The 21,117-nt window shown below is 36.4% G+C and overlaps 1 protein-coding gene across 1 annotated transcript in view; it reads right to left on the reverse strand.

The window, feature by feature from the left end:
- CDH12 (cadherin 12) overlaps window positions 1-17,009 on the reverse strand; it is a 253,650-nt gene extending 236,641 nt beyond the window's left edge. The window contains exon 1 of the mRNA XM_004778670.3: window positions 16,591-17,009. Coding sequence (XP_004778727.1) covers window positions 16,591-16,821 — 231 coding nt within the window. The 5' untranslated portion in view covers window positions 16,822-17,009. The remainder of the gene's footprint in view (window positions 1-16,590) is intronic.
- Window positions 17,010-21,117: the final 4,108 nt, after the last annotated feature.

Raw genomic sequence — 21,117 nt, forward strand, 5'->3', positions numbered from 1 at the left:
CGTAAGAGACCATTTTATCACCACTGTTCTTATTGAACTCTATGGCAAAGTTTCTCAAAGTGCGATTATCGTTGATATCTAAATCTGATTCATAAGGGTTTCTTGTTAAAAATGTTAAAAATGTAGATGCCCAGGGCACCTGGGTGGCTCAGTTGGTTAAGCGACTGCCTTCAGGTTAGGTCATGATCCTGGAGTCCCAGGATAGATATATATATATATATATATATATATATATATATATATATATATATAAAGATTCAGGGGCACCTGGGTGGCTCAGAGGGTTAAGCCTCTGCCTTCAGCTCAGGTCATGGTCTCAAGGTCCTAGGATCAAGTTCCACATCAGGTTCTCTGCTCAGCAGGGAGCCTTCAGGTTAGGTCATGATCCTGGAGTCCCAGGATATATATATATATATATATATATCCTCAGACCCTCCCCCTTCTCTTGCTCTCTCATTCTCTCTCTCTCTGTAAAAAAAAAAAAAAAAAAAAAAAAAAATACACACTCACACACACACACACACACACACACACACATATACCCCCATTACCCCCATATCCTAACCCAAGTGCTACTCATGTTCTGCCAGGCAGGAATCAGAAAGACTGCTTTCCTTATTATTGTAACAGTTACTCCACATAATCATGATAAGCCGTACATGACTCCTGCTTTAGGTAAAGAAGAGAGCAAATAAATCTGACAGCTACCACAGATATGAGTGCCTCCTCCTGAAGATGGATCCACATGAAGAGGGTCCCTCCCACTGCTCCACTCTTGGTATTATTTGAACTTTAACTCTGAGCTTCTCACACGGGCTACACTTAATAATTAAGTCTGTAGTTACCGTTTTTCTTTACTGTGACAAAGTCAAGTCTGGGAAAAACTTAGCTAGATTCTAAGCAAAAATCCCTTAAACAAACAAACAAACAAACAAACAAAAAAGGATCGAGTTCCATTTTTAATGAAACACAGTATTTTTATTCTATAATTATCCAATATCACTATACATAGTATGCTATAAAAAAAAAAGAATATACAGTTGGGAAGACATAGATGATTCTATGTCAACCTTCTGGTTGTTGTTAAATAGACCAAATCAACAAGGCTCATTTCAAAAAGGCAGGGGGCTTATCCCTCTCTACTTTACTCCACTTACGAGAGCAGCATCCCGTGGCTACCCTACGGCATTTCTCTCAGTGTTATTGTGTCATCTTTGTAATAATAATACCCAAGTGACAAGGCATAAATTATTACAGTAAAAGAGCTACTAATCTTTTCTGCTATTACCCTCCAAAGATGATGGAGGTCTGGATCACTTCATTCATTTCTCTTCCTTTGGTCTTTATGTTTGACCCTGAAGTAGGAAAAAAAAAAAATCTTGGGCATTTGTGATGCCTAATCAGACAAAAGAGGGTGAAAGGAAATAGTGGGAAAGAACAAGAGTTGGAAAACCTTTCTCAGAGATTGGGAAGGGTATGGTTTGAAAAGAGATATTTTGGGAGAAGCGCATAGATGATTCTAGAGAGAAACTTGTAAGACTTTAAAAAATATTACTTTGGGGGCTTATGTGTTTCGTTCATTGTCTCCAAGAACAGAAAGTAAAGGATTTGAATACTATGAAATTCCTCTTATCACATCAAATTATTTTCTTTTAACTGCAATTCTGCCCTGGAATTTAAACACATAGGTCACAGCTTCACACACTTCATAACTCTGTGGTTAAAAATCTTGTGAGAAGTCAAGGAAGTGATGCGTGAAGCATCCTCAGTACTTTGCTCTGCCCAAGCAAAGCACAAGTAAAAATCAACAATGCCATCTATTAAATTTTATTTTTCTTTGATTTTCCTCATCTCCCATCATCTGACTTAAAGTATGTTTCTGCTACATCATTCTCACAAATCCTCACAACAATGAAGGGATGGGGGTCTTGTTGTTTATTTTATAATTCATTGGTTTCACTTCAATAAGCATAACTGGCAACTGAAAACTATGTGTGATTATCTTCTGCTTTCAGCCAGTGTTTGTGAATATTTTCTTGGGAACCGTTCATCTATGACAGCCCATCCTGCCTCCCTCCGGCCTCCCTTCCATTCACAAAGGCACATAATCAGTTATAGAGAAGAGCAGACCTGAAATTTAATTTTGACATTTTGGTATGTGTGTGTGTACAGACATTGAGGTGAAATTTTTGCTTGCCAGGAGACAGGAAAATTACAAATTTTACTGATTTTGTTTTGATTTGCATGATTTGTTTTGTTTAACAATGAATAAATTGTATTTTAAATTGTTTTGACAAATGGTATATATGTTTGGTGTTTTCCACATCTCTTTCTTTGTCAACCTTTGTGGAATCTTTAATAAATATTTATTACACTTGTTAAGTTTATCTTGAATTTGTTGGAGTGTGAGAATGAGATTTTAAATACTCTATCACATAAATAAGCAAAATAAAAAAATAAAATAAAATAACAACATATTAACAGCATAAGTTCCAACCAGGGAACCATTGAAAACAGAGCTCAAAACCTCCTAGAAATATATCACTGTATATATATCATCTACAATTTATGTAGCAAAATGTTTTATACTGGCAACTGAAAACTATGAAACCTTTGAAAAAGGTTTTATCTCTAATACATTTGTTTATTTAGTGATCATATTTTCAGTTTACTGTCCAGGTTTTGTTTAAGAAATATGAAAATCTTCTTAAGAAAAAAAAAAATCATCCCAGATAAATGAAGAAGGATATGGGAAATACCACTCTGCATTTCTGATTCAACTAGAAAAAAAGGAGTGGGGCCTTAAAAGCCGTGCTCCAAAGCTCTTCATTTCCACTGAAATATAAACTCCCTTGGGTGTTCTTTATCCAATAATTGAGTAATTGTGATGTCCTTCTTCAGGGACTGAATTAACATATGTCTTAAGTTATAGCCCATTCAACAGCATCTTTTTATCTCCTTGAAAGTGACATCATGAGAATGAATAGTCCGTGTGATGCTACGTGACTTTCTAGAGCTTTTCACCAACAGCCTGTTTCATTTGGGAACTTGCTTAACTCTGTTAACATGCTTTATGTGTCAGAAAGCATTTTAAGCACTGTCAAAAGTCAAATGCTTAATGGGCAGGCACCCCTCCCCTCTACCATAGTGACTCCTACTCTGGCTTCATAGTCAGGGAGACTTACTTTTGGACCCCAGCTCTCCAATGTTGTAAGCTACCCATGACAGATGACTGAACTTCACTTCTTTTTTTTTTTTTTTCTTAAAGATTTTTATTTATTTGACAGATCACAAGTAGGCAGAAAGGCAGGCAGAGAGAGAGAGGAGGAAGAGGCAGGCTCCCTGCTGAGCAGAGAGCCCGACGTGAGGCTTGATCCCAGGACCCTGGGACCATGACCTGAGCCAAAGGCAGAGGCTTTAACCACTGAGCCACCCAGGTGCCCCTGAACTTTACTTCTACTTTCTTTTCCTCAACATACAGAAAACAACAGTAGTCCCCTTTTGGGTGTATGGAGAGAATTAATGACGAATAATTCCAAAATACTTTCCACACAGAAATCAGAAAATATAAAATGATGAATGAAACTTTTAATATCATATTCCCTCTTCCTATATTTACTCTATTACCCCTTACCTCACGAGTTCTCAACTGTTTCCCATTCTTATTATTCCTAAGCCAGAACAAAAGCCATAGTCTTCAATGACTTTGTCCTTATAGCTCTCTTTTTTCTTTAAAGATTTATTTATTGTGTTTTAGATAGAGCATGAGTGGACAGGCAGAGGGAAAGGGAGAGAGACTCTTAAGCCAATTTTGTGCTGAACGCGGAGCCTCACCTGAGACTCAGTCCCAGGACCATGGGATCACAAGTGAAGCTAAAACCAACTGTGAGTCACTCTACCAACTGTACAACCAAGGTGCTCCAGTCCCTATCTCTTTCACACCCAAATTATTATTTTACAGCTGCTAAGAACAATCTTCCACTGCTATTGAAAATTACCTTGTGCCATTTTTCAGAAGCTAGAGTAGTTTCCAAGAGTGTCAGGGTAATCATACTGGGCTAGAACTTGGAGGACTTATACTCATTATTTTAAAAATTCATGTCCTTTATTTGGTCATGCTCATCTCTCATAATGTAGTTTTTGCAAAAACTGTCCACCTTGTTCAAGGACACTATTTAGTCTTCCTTTGTACTTTACCTCAAAGCTATAATATCGATCACTTGCACGAAACACCCGAAATCCTACTCCTTCAAGAAACTTTTCTAGAATTGCCATCTCCATTCCATTATCGCTTATTCCAACTTCATTTACTCAAATTCTATAAGAGTTGGAGATAATTCTTAGAACTGGAGAAACCTGCAAACTTATAGTTAAACTAACTCCCACCATAATATTAGTAGGTATCTGGCAGAGTTTTGACTTTTATGTACTTTAAGCTAGAAAATTTTAACTAGAAACTTCCTAGTTTTCTGCTTTTTTTTTTTTTTTTTTAATTTTCTGTTTTCCCAGAAGAAAACTAGGATTTACCTTTAGGCCAAACCTTTTCTTAGTTCTACAAAGAACAAATCGAATGTGTACTTCAGTTATGCAAATATGCAGTATAGAATTTCACCACTGATGGACAGGCAGAATTTTCTAACAAGACATTTTGGTTAGGCAAGGTCTGCCTAAGTCTTAGCCAATACTGATTGTTAAAGTTAGATTGAACTTCTCTTCTAGTTACTTATTTCATCTGAAAGTTCATAAAAGAGAAAAAAAACACAATAATTTTCTGGCAGTAACGTAGAGGCTATTAACATGATTAAGTAAGTTCAAGGTATGAAGAGTCCTTGACTAATGCCGAATGGTCATAAGAATAAAGGTGCCCCTAAGAGAAAAATCACCATAATGATCAGGAAAATTCTGTGTCTAAACCAATAGTAGACCGAGGGAGAATGATGTTATTTTAAGCCTAGAATGCGGCTGACTCTAGACACTCTGCCAATCAACTGCAGTGGGCATGCCCCGGGCAAAATAGCTGAGTGTACGTGTGTGATTTAATAGAGCCATAACCATGTGGTCATAGCCTTTGAGGCCCAGGCAGTTTTCTAAATGATGCACACTCTAAGGTAGCCATGTAATTTGTCACCCAACAAGAACACTTTTGAAAGTAAAAATGGGTGCTACTAATAATTTTACTCTGACATCAGGCATAACCCTAAACCCAAGTGGATTATTGCTTTGCACCATGAGGAGAAACCCTGGCCTTAGAGAGTCCGCAGAGACCTGCTGTGCAAGGCCAGGTCATCCTGGGACGAAGACATTGCCGCAGCCTGTCTATCACTCCCTCCCCGCAGAAGCAGCCGCACGGGCTACCGACTCATGACGCGTGCGAATCGCACAGAAAGGACTGGACATCCCAGTCCATTGGCACATGAAGACTTGTTTTCTTGTCATCTCAAAACAGCAAGTAAGAATCATCGGATTTTGTAGGTCTGGATTTTTGAAACCTGGTACTTAAGGGGAGTCTATGGAAACCTGTAATTTTTACTCCTGACAATATTCACTCTGTCTTAGCTCACATTTTACTCATCCTAAAATTCTCACAATCCCAGCTTTTATCCATTATCTATATTTTCTTTGCTCTTCAAAATTCTCATCCAGGAAGCATCATGTATTGAGAGCATTCATAATTATTTTTCTGTAAGCAATTATTTTACTTAATTGAACTGGGATATTTCCCTACTCAGTTGCATAATTATTAATTTAATAGCTACTCTTAATTATTGTTTGATCCCAAAAATTTCACTTAGTAGTATGTATTCATAGATATTAATAAAAGCATCACCTTGGAAATATAAATAAGACTATCATTCAAAACAGACTGAATAATAAAAATTAGATAATTATTTCTTAAATATATTCAATATCTCATATAATAACTAAAGTTTGATACTTAATCAAAGATTGTATGTTACGGAACAATTTAATCAGTGGCGGCAAAAACCAGAAATATTCCTGACAAATTAATGAGCGCATGATTGCACATATTGATAAAAATGCATATCATAACTAATCCTTCTAAACTTTGAATTTAAACATTGGCCTTCTAAAATATGAAACCTAGATTTTTTCCATGAAACGCACAGTTTAAACATTTACATAAAATTACTATGCTGGACACCCGAAAGCTTGCACAAATTCTGTGTGTTTCCAGTTAAGTGAATACAGGGGTACTACATGAAGGCCACTACAGCTTTAAGGGAAACATTCAGTGTTCTCATTTGTAGACAGTTGTGATTCTGGGAAGTAAGTGCCTAACTGGTTCAGTCTCTAGAGCATGAGACTCTTGATCTCGGGGTTGTGAGTTCAAGCCCCATGTTGGGCACAGAAATTTAAGTTTTTGTTTTTGTTTTTCTGATTATAATCATGTAATGGATAATAAAAATAGTTTAAATATTTCTCTATTTGATCTGAAAATATTTAAATCAAGGCAAAAAAATTACTGGAGGGTTGGTTTTGAATCATATCTTATTGTCGTTTATTTTCAAAGTACACTTTTCCTTGTGTATTAATTTATTATTATTGTTATTATTGATTGATTTTGCTTTTTAAAGTGACATTACTGGTCCTTTGGGGATGACCTCAAAAGTTAAAACAGTAGCTGACATGGTCAATACAACTGTAATTCCATCTTTCCATACTACCAATTCCTTGTTTAGTGTCTAAGTCTACTCAGCAAAAAGTTGTATTTAGAGTCTTTTATATACCATCTGAAAATAGCATTGTCCTCTTTTAAAGCCCAGCACTTTGAAAACAACATTATGAATTATAATCTGAAATCCTCTATAATAAATGGCCTAAAATACCATAACATCCTATAACTCTCTGGTCATTTCGAAATTCAGTAACACTGAATACTTTGTCAAATAAAGAGAAATTTAATTCTATATAACTCTCCACTTTTTATCACAATAAATCACTGTTTGTGATGAAAAAGTCATTCAGACATTGTAATCAAGGAATGAGACCATCAGTACAATTATTTATACCAATGGCTGAAAAATAAGCTATCTCCTATCACCTGGATAAGAAAAATACGTAGGTATACTGAAAAGGTTATACTTTCTGAGAAGATAGTTAATTTGTGAGATTAACATCACTAAGAGCCCGAGTTAAACTTGAGGTCCAACCTCCTTTTTATTTATAGTTCTAAGTCTAGATTCAGAATGAAAAGAATACATGCTCTGAGAGAAATGTTTTTTTAAAATTTTTTTAAGTTGCTTGAAAAAAGAGAGGGAGAAAGAGAAGGAGTCATCGTTTGACTACTGGAAAAGCAGTTCAGTTCACTTGCTGAAGTATTTTAAATTGTTTTTAACTTTGTCACCACAGCACAAGGTGTCTGTTTAGTAAGGCAATGTACTTAAAGCACTGGGAGACAATTCTTCCTCATCTCTCACAGCCCTTCAGGTCTTGCCCAGAAAGCACTAAATGACCTTTTTCCAAGACTATATTTTCAAGAATGTATATATAACAAATAACTTTGAAAAGATGAGATAGTGTCTTCTTCCAAAGTAAAGGTCAGGCATGCTTCCTACCCACTAAAACATAGGTAACGTCTCCCTCCTAAACAAACGGCTGGTATTATCAGGCTTCTTCTCAATAAATGCAACCCATGGAAAGTGCTGGCATCCATGTGGGTCTCTTTTGTCCATACAGCACATCGGGCAGTGGGAACTGAGTCAAATATGCAGACGTTCATGCTGCTTGCTGTGCTGGGAGCAGTAATGTCCCTTTTCTCTGACCAGTCATCTCAAGTCTTCTAACATCCATGAAACTGTGAGAGACTAACAGTTCTCGTCTTTTCTTCTCTTCCTTTTTTTTTTTTTAAGATTTCATTTATTTATTTATTTATTTATTTATTTATTTATCAAAGAGAGAGAGGGAGAAAGAAAGCAGAAGCAGGGGGAACAGCAGACCGAGGGAGAAACAGGCTCCTCGCTGAGCAAGGAGCCCAATGCATGACTCAGTCCCGGGACCCTGGGATCATGACCTGAGCCAAAGGCAGACACCTAACCTACTGAGCCACCCAGGAGCGCCAAGACTAACAGTCCTTGAAGGTTGCCATAAAACAACAATAAGAAACAACAACATGCTTTAATGGGTGTGACTAGGCATTAAACATCTACTCTAAAGTGTTACAATGATACAAGCTCTATAGAAAATCTCCTTTATGCAATCTCTATGGGTAATGCAGGAGTAGAAAAGATATGCTTTTATCATAGTAATTTCATATGTTATTTCTATTGACTAAATGTCAGTAGACATGGACTATGTGGTGCCTCATGAACAATGAAATATATACAGATGGTACTTTTTATGACAGTGGTTTCTTCCTTTTTAGAGTTAAACAGGAAGGATCCTTATATACATATAAATTATGCTAAAAGTGTACCAAAATAATCCATTTATATTTCAAGCGCATGTTTGAATGGCATAACTGTGACATATATTCACAAAGTCAATGTTGTTAGAAGTGAAGAACATTAAATTCAAAATCTTTATTATTCAGATCACTCTGTAGTCCCTATTTTTCTGTTATCCGTTCATATGGTGGCCTTTCCAGGTACTTCCCCAATCATTGCATTGGATCCTAGGTCTTATCACTTGATATAATATGCCAAGTTGTAGGGGTTCATCAATGTTAGCCATAGAGAGAGCACTGTTTCCCAAAGAATCCAACTAGTATTTTATAGGGAAAAAAATGTCTAAACGTATGTGCACATATGCATACATGCACATAAAATGAACTATATTGTGAAGTTTGGGACAAATGCATTTAAGATGATGAAAATAAAATCTGGGTATGTGATATATCACGCTACATTATTAGTCATATGAGTGGACACACCTGTGCTTAAGTAGTTTCATGTGGGTCATTGTTTAAAGAGCTGGAATTAGAATCAAAGCCTCCCAACTCTTTACTCTAGCTTTTAAGTAACTGTATTGTGCTACAGTCACATATAATACAACGAAATGGTTAGAAGAAACAGAATGGTGGAAAAATAATTAGAGGGAGGGTGGAAAGATGGCAACAGGAGGAAGAGGAAGGAGAGAAGGAGAAAAATAAAAAAGAAGAAAAAAAAACGGTAAGTGATTATCAAATCTTCATGCTGTCCACGCTATTTTTGAAATGCTGTTTTTTAGGATTCGTATATTGATTTAAAGATAGTGGAATTTCATTCAAGGTCCTGCCAATTCAATTAAAGTAAACACATTAAACCTTTATGGCACAGCTATTATGAGCAACTAGTATGCTAGAAGTAAGAAATAAATTGTAAAGGAGAGAGAAGAACTTACAACAGGCATTAACTGTTTGATAAGGACTTTAGTATATAGTGTTATTCGTTCAGATTCCATGCCAATTTTCCTTTTAAAGGTATTGCTATCTAATCATATCTAAGATGACTATTTTAAACACAGCATCTTTTTTTGAGAAAAACTATGACACTAGAGATATGTATAAGAATCAAGGTGTGCAATAAAATAATCAGGTTTTACCTAAAAAGGCTTTTAGAAAAAGTGAGAATGGCTCCTTCTGCTACAGAAAGAGCAGGTAGCTAATGATGCTTTGATTAGCATCAAGGTTAGGCCATTTGACAGCAGAATGGATTGGAAACAAGATCTTGACTTAGAGTACTTGAATACACTGCAAGTTTCTCAGGCATGTAAGTGAGGCAGGAGTCAAGAGGAAGCATTCAGTTTTGCATAAAGGTTGGGTTGATGATATGAGCATTGACTCTCAACTGAAAAAGAATTACTCTGATATCAAAAGCTCAAATTTTAGGAGTAAATTGCACATGAAAATAGCCTTCTCAAAAAAACCCACACAACTAACTAAATAAATAAATAAGTAAAACTACCTGACTCATGAGTCAAATAGAGAATAGATAGAATGTTGAGCCAAGGAAACATCTTTGAAACTCCTTAGTATAACTTTATGATATAATTTATCTTTTTATTGGGTGCAAAGGATTATATACATGAATCAAAATATCATCTTAGTTTTCTGTTAGTTTATTTCTTCTTAAGATTCTATTAGTTTAGGAGAAATTCTGGATAGACAAATTATTTTTGCAATGCAATTAAATCTATTTTAATAAGCTATCATGCTATCTCTTCTTGTTTTTCTCTTGTTGTTCTTTATTTTACTACTCCAAAACCGAGCTCTACATATAATTTCATATTAAAAAAAGAAATTCTATCGCCATTGCCTTGACTTTTTATCTGCAACTCTTCCCTGAGTTGCCTTCTTGCAAGCCTATCTTGCAGATTTGGGACTTGAATCTCCACAATCATGGGAAATCAATTCCTTAAAATAAAATTATCTCTCTCTTTGTTTCTCCATAAATACATATGCATATATAGGCATATGTATACACACACACACACACACACACACACACATCCTGTTGGTTTTGTTTATTTGGAGAACCCTAATAGAATGCCAATCAGATCAAGCCAGGCATATAAATAAGGCATAGATCAATCTGTTTTTGAAATCTATTGGCTGTACCCATTCCTTACTTTTTCTTTAAGGTCTAAAGAAAATCATTTAAACCATTTTGACAAAGGTCACCTCTGGCTCACTGACAAAATGAGAAGGGGCTTTTACAGTCATTATTTAACTGACCTGTGAATTTCAACCCTTGTTTATCATTTCTTACTCTCAAAATTTTCAGTTTATTTTCCATTGCACTATTTTAATGTTTGTGTTTTGCTTTTTATTATATAGATCTACCTAATTCTTCTTCACTTGCTCTTCCGTTCAAAGTCAAGGTTCAGTGAGAGACTATGGACTCTGAAAAATAATCTGAGGGGTTTGAAGGGGCGGGGGTGGGAGGTTGGGGGTACCAGGTGGTGGATATTGGGGAGGGCACGGATTGCATGGAGCACTGGGTGTGGTGCAGAAACAATGAATACTGTTAGGCTGAAAATAAATTTAAATTTTTTTTTTAAAAAAGTGAAGGTTCACATAACTTCTCTGCAGTTTTTCCCAGAGTGTTACCTATTTGTGTGATTTTGATTATCACCTGTATACCACTTACTCTATACCTGTATCTCTATCACAGGCTTCTTTTGCGAACTCTAGATTAACATATCTAAATATCTGTGAGATACTTCACCTGGGTACACCTAAGGAGGGCTGCCAGAGTGGCTCAGTTGGTTAAGTGCCAAGCTCTTGATTTTGGCTCAGGTCATGGTTGCAGGACCCCGGGAGTGAGCCCTGCACCAGGCTCTGTGCTCAGCGGGGAGTCGTCTTAAAGACTCTCTCTCTTTCTCTCTCTTCCTCTTTTTCTCTTCTCTCCCTACTGTCTCTCTCTAAAATAAGTAAGTCTTAAAAAATAAAATAAAAGTAACTGTGGATGTACCATGTCTAACAGCGATCATTTGTCTCTTACTCTAATGCCAGTTCTATACTGGATATTAGGAAAACAAAGTCAGAAATCGGAGTCACTTATTTTACTTCTCCCACTATTTCATTCTCTGCATGCAGTTATCCGTTAATGTCTTGCCGCATCCTTTCTATTCCCATGACTGACAGATCTTGAAATATTTCAAAATATGTCCATCTTTCAAATGTTCAATTCTAATATCCCATTCTCTTCATTACTCCCTGGTCAGACCTACTGTAACCTTCACCTTTATGCTCTCCCTGTCTCCATGTCAGTCCCCCCACCTCCAATGGGTCTTTCAAGTGGCACTTTTAGGGTTCATTTTACAACTGCAACTCTGTCCATGTGAATTCTCAGTCAAGACATCTTTGTGGATCATGAGACTTTTAAGAACAAACAAAACTATAATATACCACACAAAGCTATAGTTAATACTTTGTTGACTATTTGATAGTTGCTAAGAGTGTAAATCTTTTTTTTTTTTTTTTTTTAATTTACTTACTTTAGAAGGAGAGAGAGTGAGTGAGCATGAAGAGGAACAGAAGGAAAGGAAAAGAGAGAGAGAATCTCTCTGGTCTGCCCAGTGAGGGGCGTGATCCTAGGACCCTGAGATCATGACTCGGAGCTGAAACCAAGAGTCAGACACTTAACCCACTGAGCCACCAAGATGCCCCTAAGACAGTAAATCTTAAAAGTCCTAACTACAAGAAAAAATTTTGTAATGATATATGACAACAGATATTAACTAGGTTTATTGCAGTGATCATCTTGCAATGTATACAAATATTGAATCATTATGTTGTACACCTGAAACTAATATAATGTTATTTGTCAACTATACCCCAACGTATAAACAAACGAATAAATAAATAAATATAACCTTGATATTAGAATTGAACCTAATATTTTCTGTATTTACCTACATGAAACAGTTGGCTTCATGTTCTCTGACTATATCGAAATATGGTTATCTAAGCCTCATCTAGAATTGTCAAGCCTCAGTGCTTATAAAACTTTCCCTCAGACTCTCTCTTCTGAAAAAATGGAGTGATCCTTCAAGATGCATCTAAAGGGCTCCCTCATCTGTGAAGGCTTTCTTAAACTCCTCCATCTTCTGGATGTAATCAGACTTGCCTTTGGCTCCACCACCCCAATAGGATCTCCACTATAGTACTTTCAACAGAATATTGAAATTATTATTAGCTCTTAATATCCTTAGAAGATAACAATCTGTGGTGTTTTCTGGTGCAATGGAGCTATACTTCTTTACTTAAAATCCTAGTTTCAGTGTTTACTGTCCGTGGAGCCCTGGGACAGTTACCTGACTCTTCTGTGTCTCAGTTTTCTGATATGTGAAATGGGGCTACTAGAAATCTCTTCATATGTTGTTTTGAGGATTACATAATTTTATAAATGTAAAGCAATTAAAAGAGTGCCCAAGGTAGGTTAGCACTAAGTAAAGCTTACTGATTACAATTATAATCTAGCGACCTTCATAATTAGATTGATCCCTACCAGGCTTAACACTTTTTCAAATTGTAATGCATTCTTAATGCCTCCAGAATTTAGGGTTTATGTATGTTTCCATTTTTAATCTTTTTGCCATTTTAAACAATTTAAATGTAAGAATTAATGCTAACAGAGATCATCTGAAATGACAACTCAATTTCCTAAATTATTCTTTATGGATAACTGGGCAGCATTTTCTTAATACATAGCTTTTTAAAGTACTACTACACAGATATAGGCTCCCAGTTATACATGTTGGTGCAAGTATCCAGCTTACTCTGTGAGTATGTGTTTGTGTACACAGTGTGTGTGTGTGTGTGTGTGTGTGTGTGTGTCTTTAATAATAGGTGGACTTTTGGATGGCTCAGTGGTTAAGAGTCTGCCTTAGGCTCAGGCTGTGATCTCAGGGTCCTGGGATTGAGTCCCGTATCAGGTTCTCTGCTCAGCAGGGAACCTGCTTCCCTCTCTCTCTCTCTGCCTGCCTCTGCCTACTTGTGATCTTTCCCTCTGTCAAATACATAAATAAAATATTTTAAAAAATAATAAGAGGTGGACTTTTGTTTCATTTTGTTTCTGTTCTAGAGGGAACTGGGAGCAATTGATAGCACCTGTAAAATTTGTGCTGATCAAATTAATTTCTGTGTTACTATGCACGTACATTTATCCAAGTATTGTTGAAAATCCAAAATGTCTATTTGAGGAAATTACTGGCTTTACCTCTGGAAGCTCTTATGATTATTTGTATATAAAGTAAAGTAATATTCCCTAGAAGCAACACCACAGTGTGGTCTTTCTTGAAGTAATGTCAACATTAACATCTGCTCCTTTTAAATAGAATAGCTGTTGATGCTAATGTCCACTAAGCTGTTCGGGATCCTGACTCTACATTTCCACATGTATAAATTCTTTTAGATTTGAAGCTAGGGACATAGATTTTTTTCTTCTCAATAAGTGGAACTTTCAGTAATAGGAACTGTACAAATTATTTTTTCCCATAGATGCTGATGCTCTAAAATACCCGAGATTAAATTGAAGCTCAATTATGGAAGTTCAGTTTTATTTTACTAATCTACTGTGTATTTAACCAATCCACTACCACCACTAAGCTTGGCACTTTTGCATTTGCCTTCCTGCTTAGTCTAGAATTCTACATTATTTATGATATTTTATTTTTCTGAGGACTGTCCCAATGCCTTTCTAAAAAAGAAACAGAAGCATAAATATATTTATATATGTTTGCACACATACATACAATGACTTGAATTGGTCCCGATGTTATATTACTATTCCCACATCTTGACTCACCATGACAAACTTAATTAAACTTTAGTTTCCATGTGGAAAGGAAACTGTGGCTCCTACTGTTTCATTTGCATTAGGAACATGCATTGTGAGAGAGCCACAGGTTCTCGTTACGCTTACAAATGTGTGACTGAAAATAATGTTTTCATTTAATAATAGATTTTAGATCTACTCCTTTAAAGTCTATGTATAAAATGCTAATTCATCTTTGAAGTGAATTGGATGGATTCTATACTATATTAGCAATTACAAAGATATGATTCCAGAGAATCAAACAAAATTTGGATATGCAATTCCTAGGTGAAATGCGACTCTTTCTAAGATAGAATAAAAGTCGGTTTCATTAATTTTTCAATAATCTTTTCACTTCAGATTCAGGCAACTAAAGGCTATGAATCTGCTTCAATCAAAACCAGAGAGAATACTATCTCATTATACTCTTGCCAGGAACCTCAACATGATGTCTAGTTTCCATCATAAGCAGAGCTGAGAATATTAATACCCATGAGGCAGAGTTTCAGAGCTATGCTGCCTATCCATCTGTCTTAGATTCCAAAACTTGATCCTTATATTACATTAACTCATAAGAAACAAGTGTTCCAGAACATGATTATATTTCACGGTCATATAGAGGAGTCATATAAGCAAAAGCAATGTAGAGTAATGTCAGAGCTTCTAAGTTTTGGAGTGCTTTCTTCAAAATTTCCTGAGACCCTTCTTTTTCCCAGGTCTATTTATGGACAGCAATGCCGTCTGGGTGGGGTGTCACAGGCTTGACTAGAACTGCGTGGGCCTTTGTGTCCACTTGTCCCCTCGAAGGCACTCTCTGACTTTCTACTTAATTTGGGGTTTATCAGATACTCTGTGGAGCTCCAGGACTAACACATATGGAGTTGTCTCAGGGTCACATGACTAGATCCTGATTCCTAGAAGTGGTCTGTCATGGAAATAGCCTGTGCTAATGACATTGTGTAATTTTTACAAAATCACTATAAATTAGGCTGCCAGAATGGCACTCAAAGACTGACTTGGCATGACTCCAACTTTGTATAGAGATAGATATCCCACAGAAAATATTTGCCTGGGGCCCCATATACCTCAGGGAAACCCTGACTGACTGTTCATTTTCAACAAAGGCTCTTTTGAAAACCTTTTCCACTCTATTATTCGGTATTCTGTAAATATATTTCTAAAAGGTACATTCAAAAAATATAATGTAAATAACTTAAATCTTGATGGATTTGCTTCCTTTTACCTACCACTGGAATCATAAGACTCATCCTATTTCTTATTAGTTTAGGCTTCCAGAAAGCTCTGAGGACATTAATGTGCCATAGAGATACTCTTCTAGATCAGCTTCCTAGGACTTCTACTATAGTTTTCCATTTCTGTTTTTGGATTTATTCTAAACTCTCTTCAAGCATATATGTTCTGCTCTATTTTGCTTTGTTTTGTTTTCAAGCATATATGTTTTTATTAAAAGCATGACAAAATCTTTTAGATTTAAAGACAGTTAACTAACAAAATACTCATTTTTCTAGGAAAAAAAAAAAAACTGGTGGCAATGATAAATTATATCCATTCTAGGCGAGGGCCAAAAATCTTATGTAAGGAAAATAGCAGTAAAGTATAAATGTGCTGAAAGGAAGAGTTACCATCAGTTATTTTGTGGAACAAAATTTCTGTGAATTTACAGTAAGATTTAAAAGTGGCATGCTGTGTCAGAGACTGAGGTGTACGTACTTGGGTTCCAACACTTATTACTTTGGCCATACATAGCTTCATAAAGAGCTTGCAAAACATGTAATAAATGAATAATTTATAAAGTATAACAAGCCACGTCACATACTTCAAACCACATTTCAAATGGTATGTCATGTTTTTAAGGGGCAGGGGAAGAAAGGCATCCTGCTCATTCAAGGATATCAACAGTAGTTTAGAATATTTATGCCTGTTTTTTTCTTCCCCCTATGTCTCTTCTTGGTAAATAGTTTCAGAGTGTCTGTGAGCAATAATGTGCTATAACACCACGTTTAATGACACTCAATATCTTAACGTTTTGTCTTTAGCAAAGAATGTTAAAATTAAAGAAAGAATTAGGAAAAAATATATATATATATTAATTTAATTAAAATAACCAGGGAGAATTGAGGTAAAGAATGATTAAATGATATTCCAAAGCTTACCCGGGCCACTGAGTCAGGAAGAGAAACCAGGTCTCTTGGATTTCAATCCCAGTGTTCTAGTCACTGGTTTGTTCAACTCCTGTGCAAAACATCCACACACAATACACAATGCATAATCCCCCTTGCTATCAAGTGGTTGTCAAAAGAAACGCCATTACCTTTCCCACATATTGAGGCTCGGAGCCCATGTATTCCTCCAGCACAAAAAATTGATTCCATACCCAGCCCCGTTTAACTCGTTGGAAATGTGGCCGGCGCCCTGGCAGGTGGATAACATTTTCTGTCGGTTCTGTGGCTAAAGTCTGTCGTGGCTGTGGTTGAAGGGGTGTTAGGAGACCTCCATCAAACAGGACCCAGAGAAGCAGGGATAAGCAGTTCCTTGTAAGCATTGGCAAAGGCTTTCCAACAGCAGAGTAATAAAAACTCCAGCACTTAATGTAGAATTGTGGAATCCAGGTTTGAGGTGTCTGTGGCCTCCACCACTTGACTTTCTGTTTTATTGCAGAAGTGATAATGCAGGCATTAATCCTTTTGATGAAAAGGCTTCTGTTGTATTACATCCCATCTAAAGGGACCTATAAAACAGATTAACAAAGATACATTAAATCAACAGAATGACATGATGATACTCATCAAAACTCTCATTGTGTCTGCCAACGTTTAAAGACGTAAAGAGGAAAGCCTGGAAAAAACTTTTAGGGATAATTGGTCACTGCTATGCACCCTGTAAACTTGGATGAACTAACTTTAGTTACAATGGAAAAAGCTTCCGCTATGATGAAGCAAAAGGTATATCATAAACAGAAGCAATATTTTTTCCAATGTAATCATCATTTTAAGGATACAACACAGATCACTATTTTTAACATGAACTAGGTTAGAGGAGGGTTTCACGATGTCACCCTTGACATCTGGAGTTGAATGGTTGTTACTGGGGACCTATTCTGTGCTTTAGACTTTAAGCCACATTTCTCTCCTCTGTTCAGAAAGTGACAGTAGCATCCTCCCCTACTCCCAATTGTGACAATCAAAAACTTTTCCAGACATTGCCAAATAGCTCCTGGAAGAAGCAAAATAGGCCAACTTGGACAATTGCACATTTAGAAAATAAAGAAAAGAAAACAATAAGGAAAAAAAAAATTCCTTAAGATTAGAAAATAGAAAGAATCAGACCATCCAGGAAAGAACAAGATAAATTACTAAACGTAAGCCAATGGCATTACTGAAACATAAATGACTGGTAAAATGTCAGATGGTTTTATAACTCTTTATAAGCTTTAACTTAAAAAGAATTGCTTCTCTAGTCTGGATACATGGGAATTATTTTTTCTAAGTTATGCAGCTTAGAGCAACCTTGAATCCCTACCAGACTGACAACCTCTTTTTTGCATTTTGGTTAAATGAGTTTTGAACTCTTCCTTACAACAAGAAATTCTTTTTTTTTTTTTTCCTTCACTTATCTAAGGTTTACTGAGTATCTATTTACTGAGTATCTATAGAATAAAATTCTTTATTATACAGTAGATAAGAAAATAATACACAACCCTTGACCCTCTTAAATCAGAAACAGAAAATATATTTAAAAAACAAATACAGGGGTCCCTGGGTGGCTCAGTCAGTTAAGTGGCTGCCTTCAGCTCAGTTCATAATTCCAGGGTCCTGGGATCAAGCCCCAGGTCTGGCTGCTTGCTTAGTGGGGAGTCTGCTTCTTCCTCTGCCCCTGCCCCTGCCCCTCCTCACTGCTTGTGCTCAATCTTTCTCTTTCTGTCAAATAAATAAGTAAAATCTTTTTAAAAAATGAGTAAATAACAAATACATAAATGTGACCAAATTTACCAATGCTGTGAAGGAAAAAAATAAAATAAAATAAAATAAGCCCAGACAGACTATCCTGATGGCAAAACTTAAGTTAGCAAAAGCCAGTTTTAGGTGACAATTGCACTGAGAACTAAAGGAACAGGAAAAGCCTATACTCTGCGAGCAGCCAGCATGTGGCTCCAGCCAGTGTGGTTTTGTGCATTTGGCACTCAGGGTTCCAAGCCTACAGCCTAAAAGTGGAATTTTTCAAGAGCCAAAAGTGTTGGAGGCCAGAAATTATATATAATGTTTCCAAAACAAGAGAACTAACATCAAAATCAATATATGTTTAATCAAACATCTATGAAACATGGCGTCTTGTCAACTTGTCAGCTACGATGCAGTTCAGAGGTCCTCCAGGCATATACAACATAACAAAAATTAAAATACATTCCTCACAAATGTAAAAATGTAAGCACTGAATGTGGGAATGATGCTTGAAAAAAGATATGAGATAGGGAATATCCAAAAGTTATATTTTGAAAGCATTCTATAAGAATACTCCCCTAAAAAAGAAAGAAAACAGGATATGATATTTTTCTATTGTGTGAAGGGATGAGATTGTTACATACTGACAAAAACATAAGTAGGCATATATTTAATTGTAGCTTTTCATTCTGGCAAAATAATGCTCATAACAAGTTAACTTACACCTATATTGTCCCATATGGTAAAAATTAGCCATATGTGGCTATTTAGTTGAAATGTGGCAATTTGAGATTTTTAATTTACATACCAAATTTCAAAGAATTAATACCAAAAAAGGAAGAATTTCTCAATTTCTCTATTCATTTTTTGTTGACATGATAATATTTTGGATATGTTAGATTGAATAAATATAAAAATTAACTTCACTTATTTTTTTTTTAAGATTTTATTTATTCATTTGACAGACGGAGATCACAAGCAGGCAGAGAAGCAGGCAGAGAGAGAGGAGGAAGCAGGCTCCCCGCTGAGCAGAGAGCCCGATGTGGGGCTCGATCCCAGGACCCTGGGATGATGACCTGAGCCGAAGGCAGAGGCTTTAACCCACTGAGCCACCCAGGCGCCCCAACTTCACTTATTTCTTGTTGTTTTTTTAATGTGTTTAGTAGAAAATTAAAATTATAGGGTGCCTGGGTGGCTCAGTTGGTTGAGCGACTGCCTTCGGCTCAGGTCATGATCCCAGACTTCCAGGACCAAGTCCCACATCAGGCACCAGGTCCTTGGGAGTCTGCTTCTCCCTCTGACCTTCTCCTCTCTCATGCTCTCTCTCACTCATTCTCTCTCAAATAAATAAATAAAATCTTAAAAAAAAAAGAAAATTAAAATTATATATGCAGCTCACATTTGTGGTTTGCATTATTTTTTATTAGGCAGCACTGATTCAAACAAGAGTTTAAATCACAAACTGTGGTTTCCAATGAAATAATTTACTCTTAATGTTCAAAACCAAATATCTTAAATGAATGTATCATGTCTATGTGACAATACATTTAAGAGGTCAGAGAATATTTGCCACTATTTTCAATAAGCTTGTGTAGGCAGAGTACATGTATTTTCTTCATCTGTTCTCAAGTTTGAAGCACTAACACCAACATCCAAAGTGTTTTAATTTGTGAACCTTTCCATTTCTTCCATGCTTCTTCCCATACTCATGGCAATCCTAGTCTAGGCATATGCAGAACGGCTGGGGAGATAAACATGAGTAGATGGCAGGAACTCGGACTTCCCAAACCCAGTCTAGTATATGTAATTAGGTTGTATTTTGTTTTCCTATTCCGTGAAATTTTTCTCCTCCACATTTTTGGGGGTGTGAAGTATCAAAATTCAAGGGTTTAGAGAGCATTGACACCTAAGTGTAGAGTAGGGATTTTCAATATTGGACATCTGGGTAAATTCATCATCACTGCCACCAGTCCTGTTCCAGATACCCTTTCCTGTTTGGCCTCAAAGGTGTCCAAATTCTGAGATTTGATCCACTACTGGAGTAATTTTTCAGAAATTCTAATCTGTGGACATCATTCCCCTTCTCATACCCTAGAATGTGTGTCTACAACGTGAGGGGATTGGCTGTGAGGGATTGATAAGTAAAAGTGTGATTGTAACATGCAAAGTGTGTTGTTCCACAAGAGAATTCCTCAGCACATCAATGACTCACATCACCAAAAATGACGGCCAAACACAAAATATCATAATAACGCAGTGTTTAACTGCAGCCGTGGAGGACAGTGTGGAATAGAATCCCCATTTCCTTTAGGTTCACATTCTATCTTTCCTTTGACCCTGTTTGGACACACATTCTATCTCATCATGGTGTGTTTTCTCACTTTTATGTCCAGCCCCACCCCTTTTTCTTTCTCAAATTAGGCTTAATCTCACTTCTATCCCTATCATCAAATCACTTTATCCTTTCTCCCTAAAATGGAATGTTATATATACAGGGAAACTTACTTATTAGTAGTCTCTTTTTATTAACATTTCCATAGGGATGATGATTGCGAGGAGTGACTTTACAAGTTTGGGAGATTTACACATCATCTTATTTTTTCCTCATGAATCCTGCCTGCTTTTTTTTTTTTTTTTTTTAAAGATTTTATTTATTTGTTTGTGAAAGGGAGCATGCACGCATGAGTAGGGGGAGGAGCCTCAGGGAAGGGCAGAGGGAGAAGCAGATTCCTGGCTGAGCAGGGAGCCCCATGATTCAGGGTTCAAGAGCCCAAGACCCCAGGATCATGACCTGAGCCAAAAGCAGACACTTAAATGATTGAGACACCCAGGTGCCCTGAATCCTGCTGTTTTAATATAAATTCTACAGAATACAAAGCTTTTTAGAAATTCACATACCA

Source organism: Mustela putorius, unplaced genomic scaffold (assembly GCF_011764305.1).
Source record: "Mustela putorius furo isolate JIRA1106 unplaced genomic scaffold, ASM1176430v1.1 tig00000589_pilon_pilon_pilon, whole genome shotgun sequence".
NCBI lineage: Eukaryota > Metazoa > Chordata > Mammalia > Carnivora > Mustelidae > Mustela > Mustela putorius.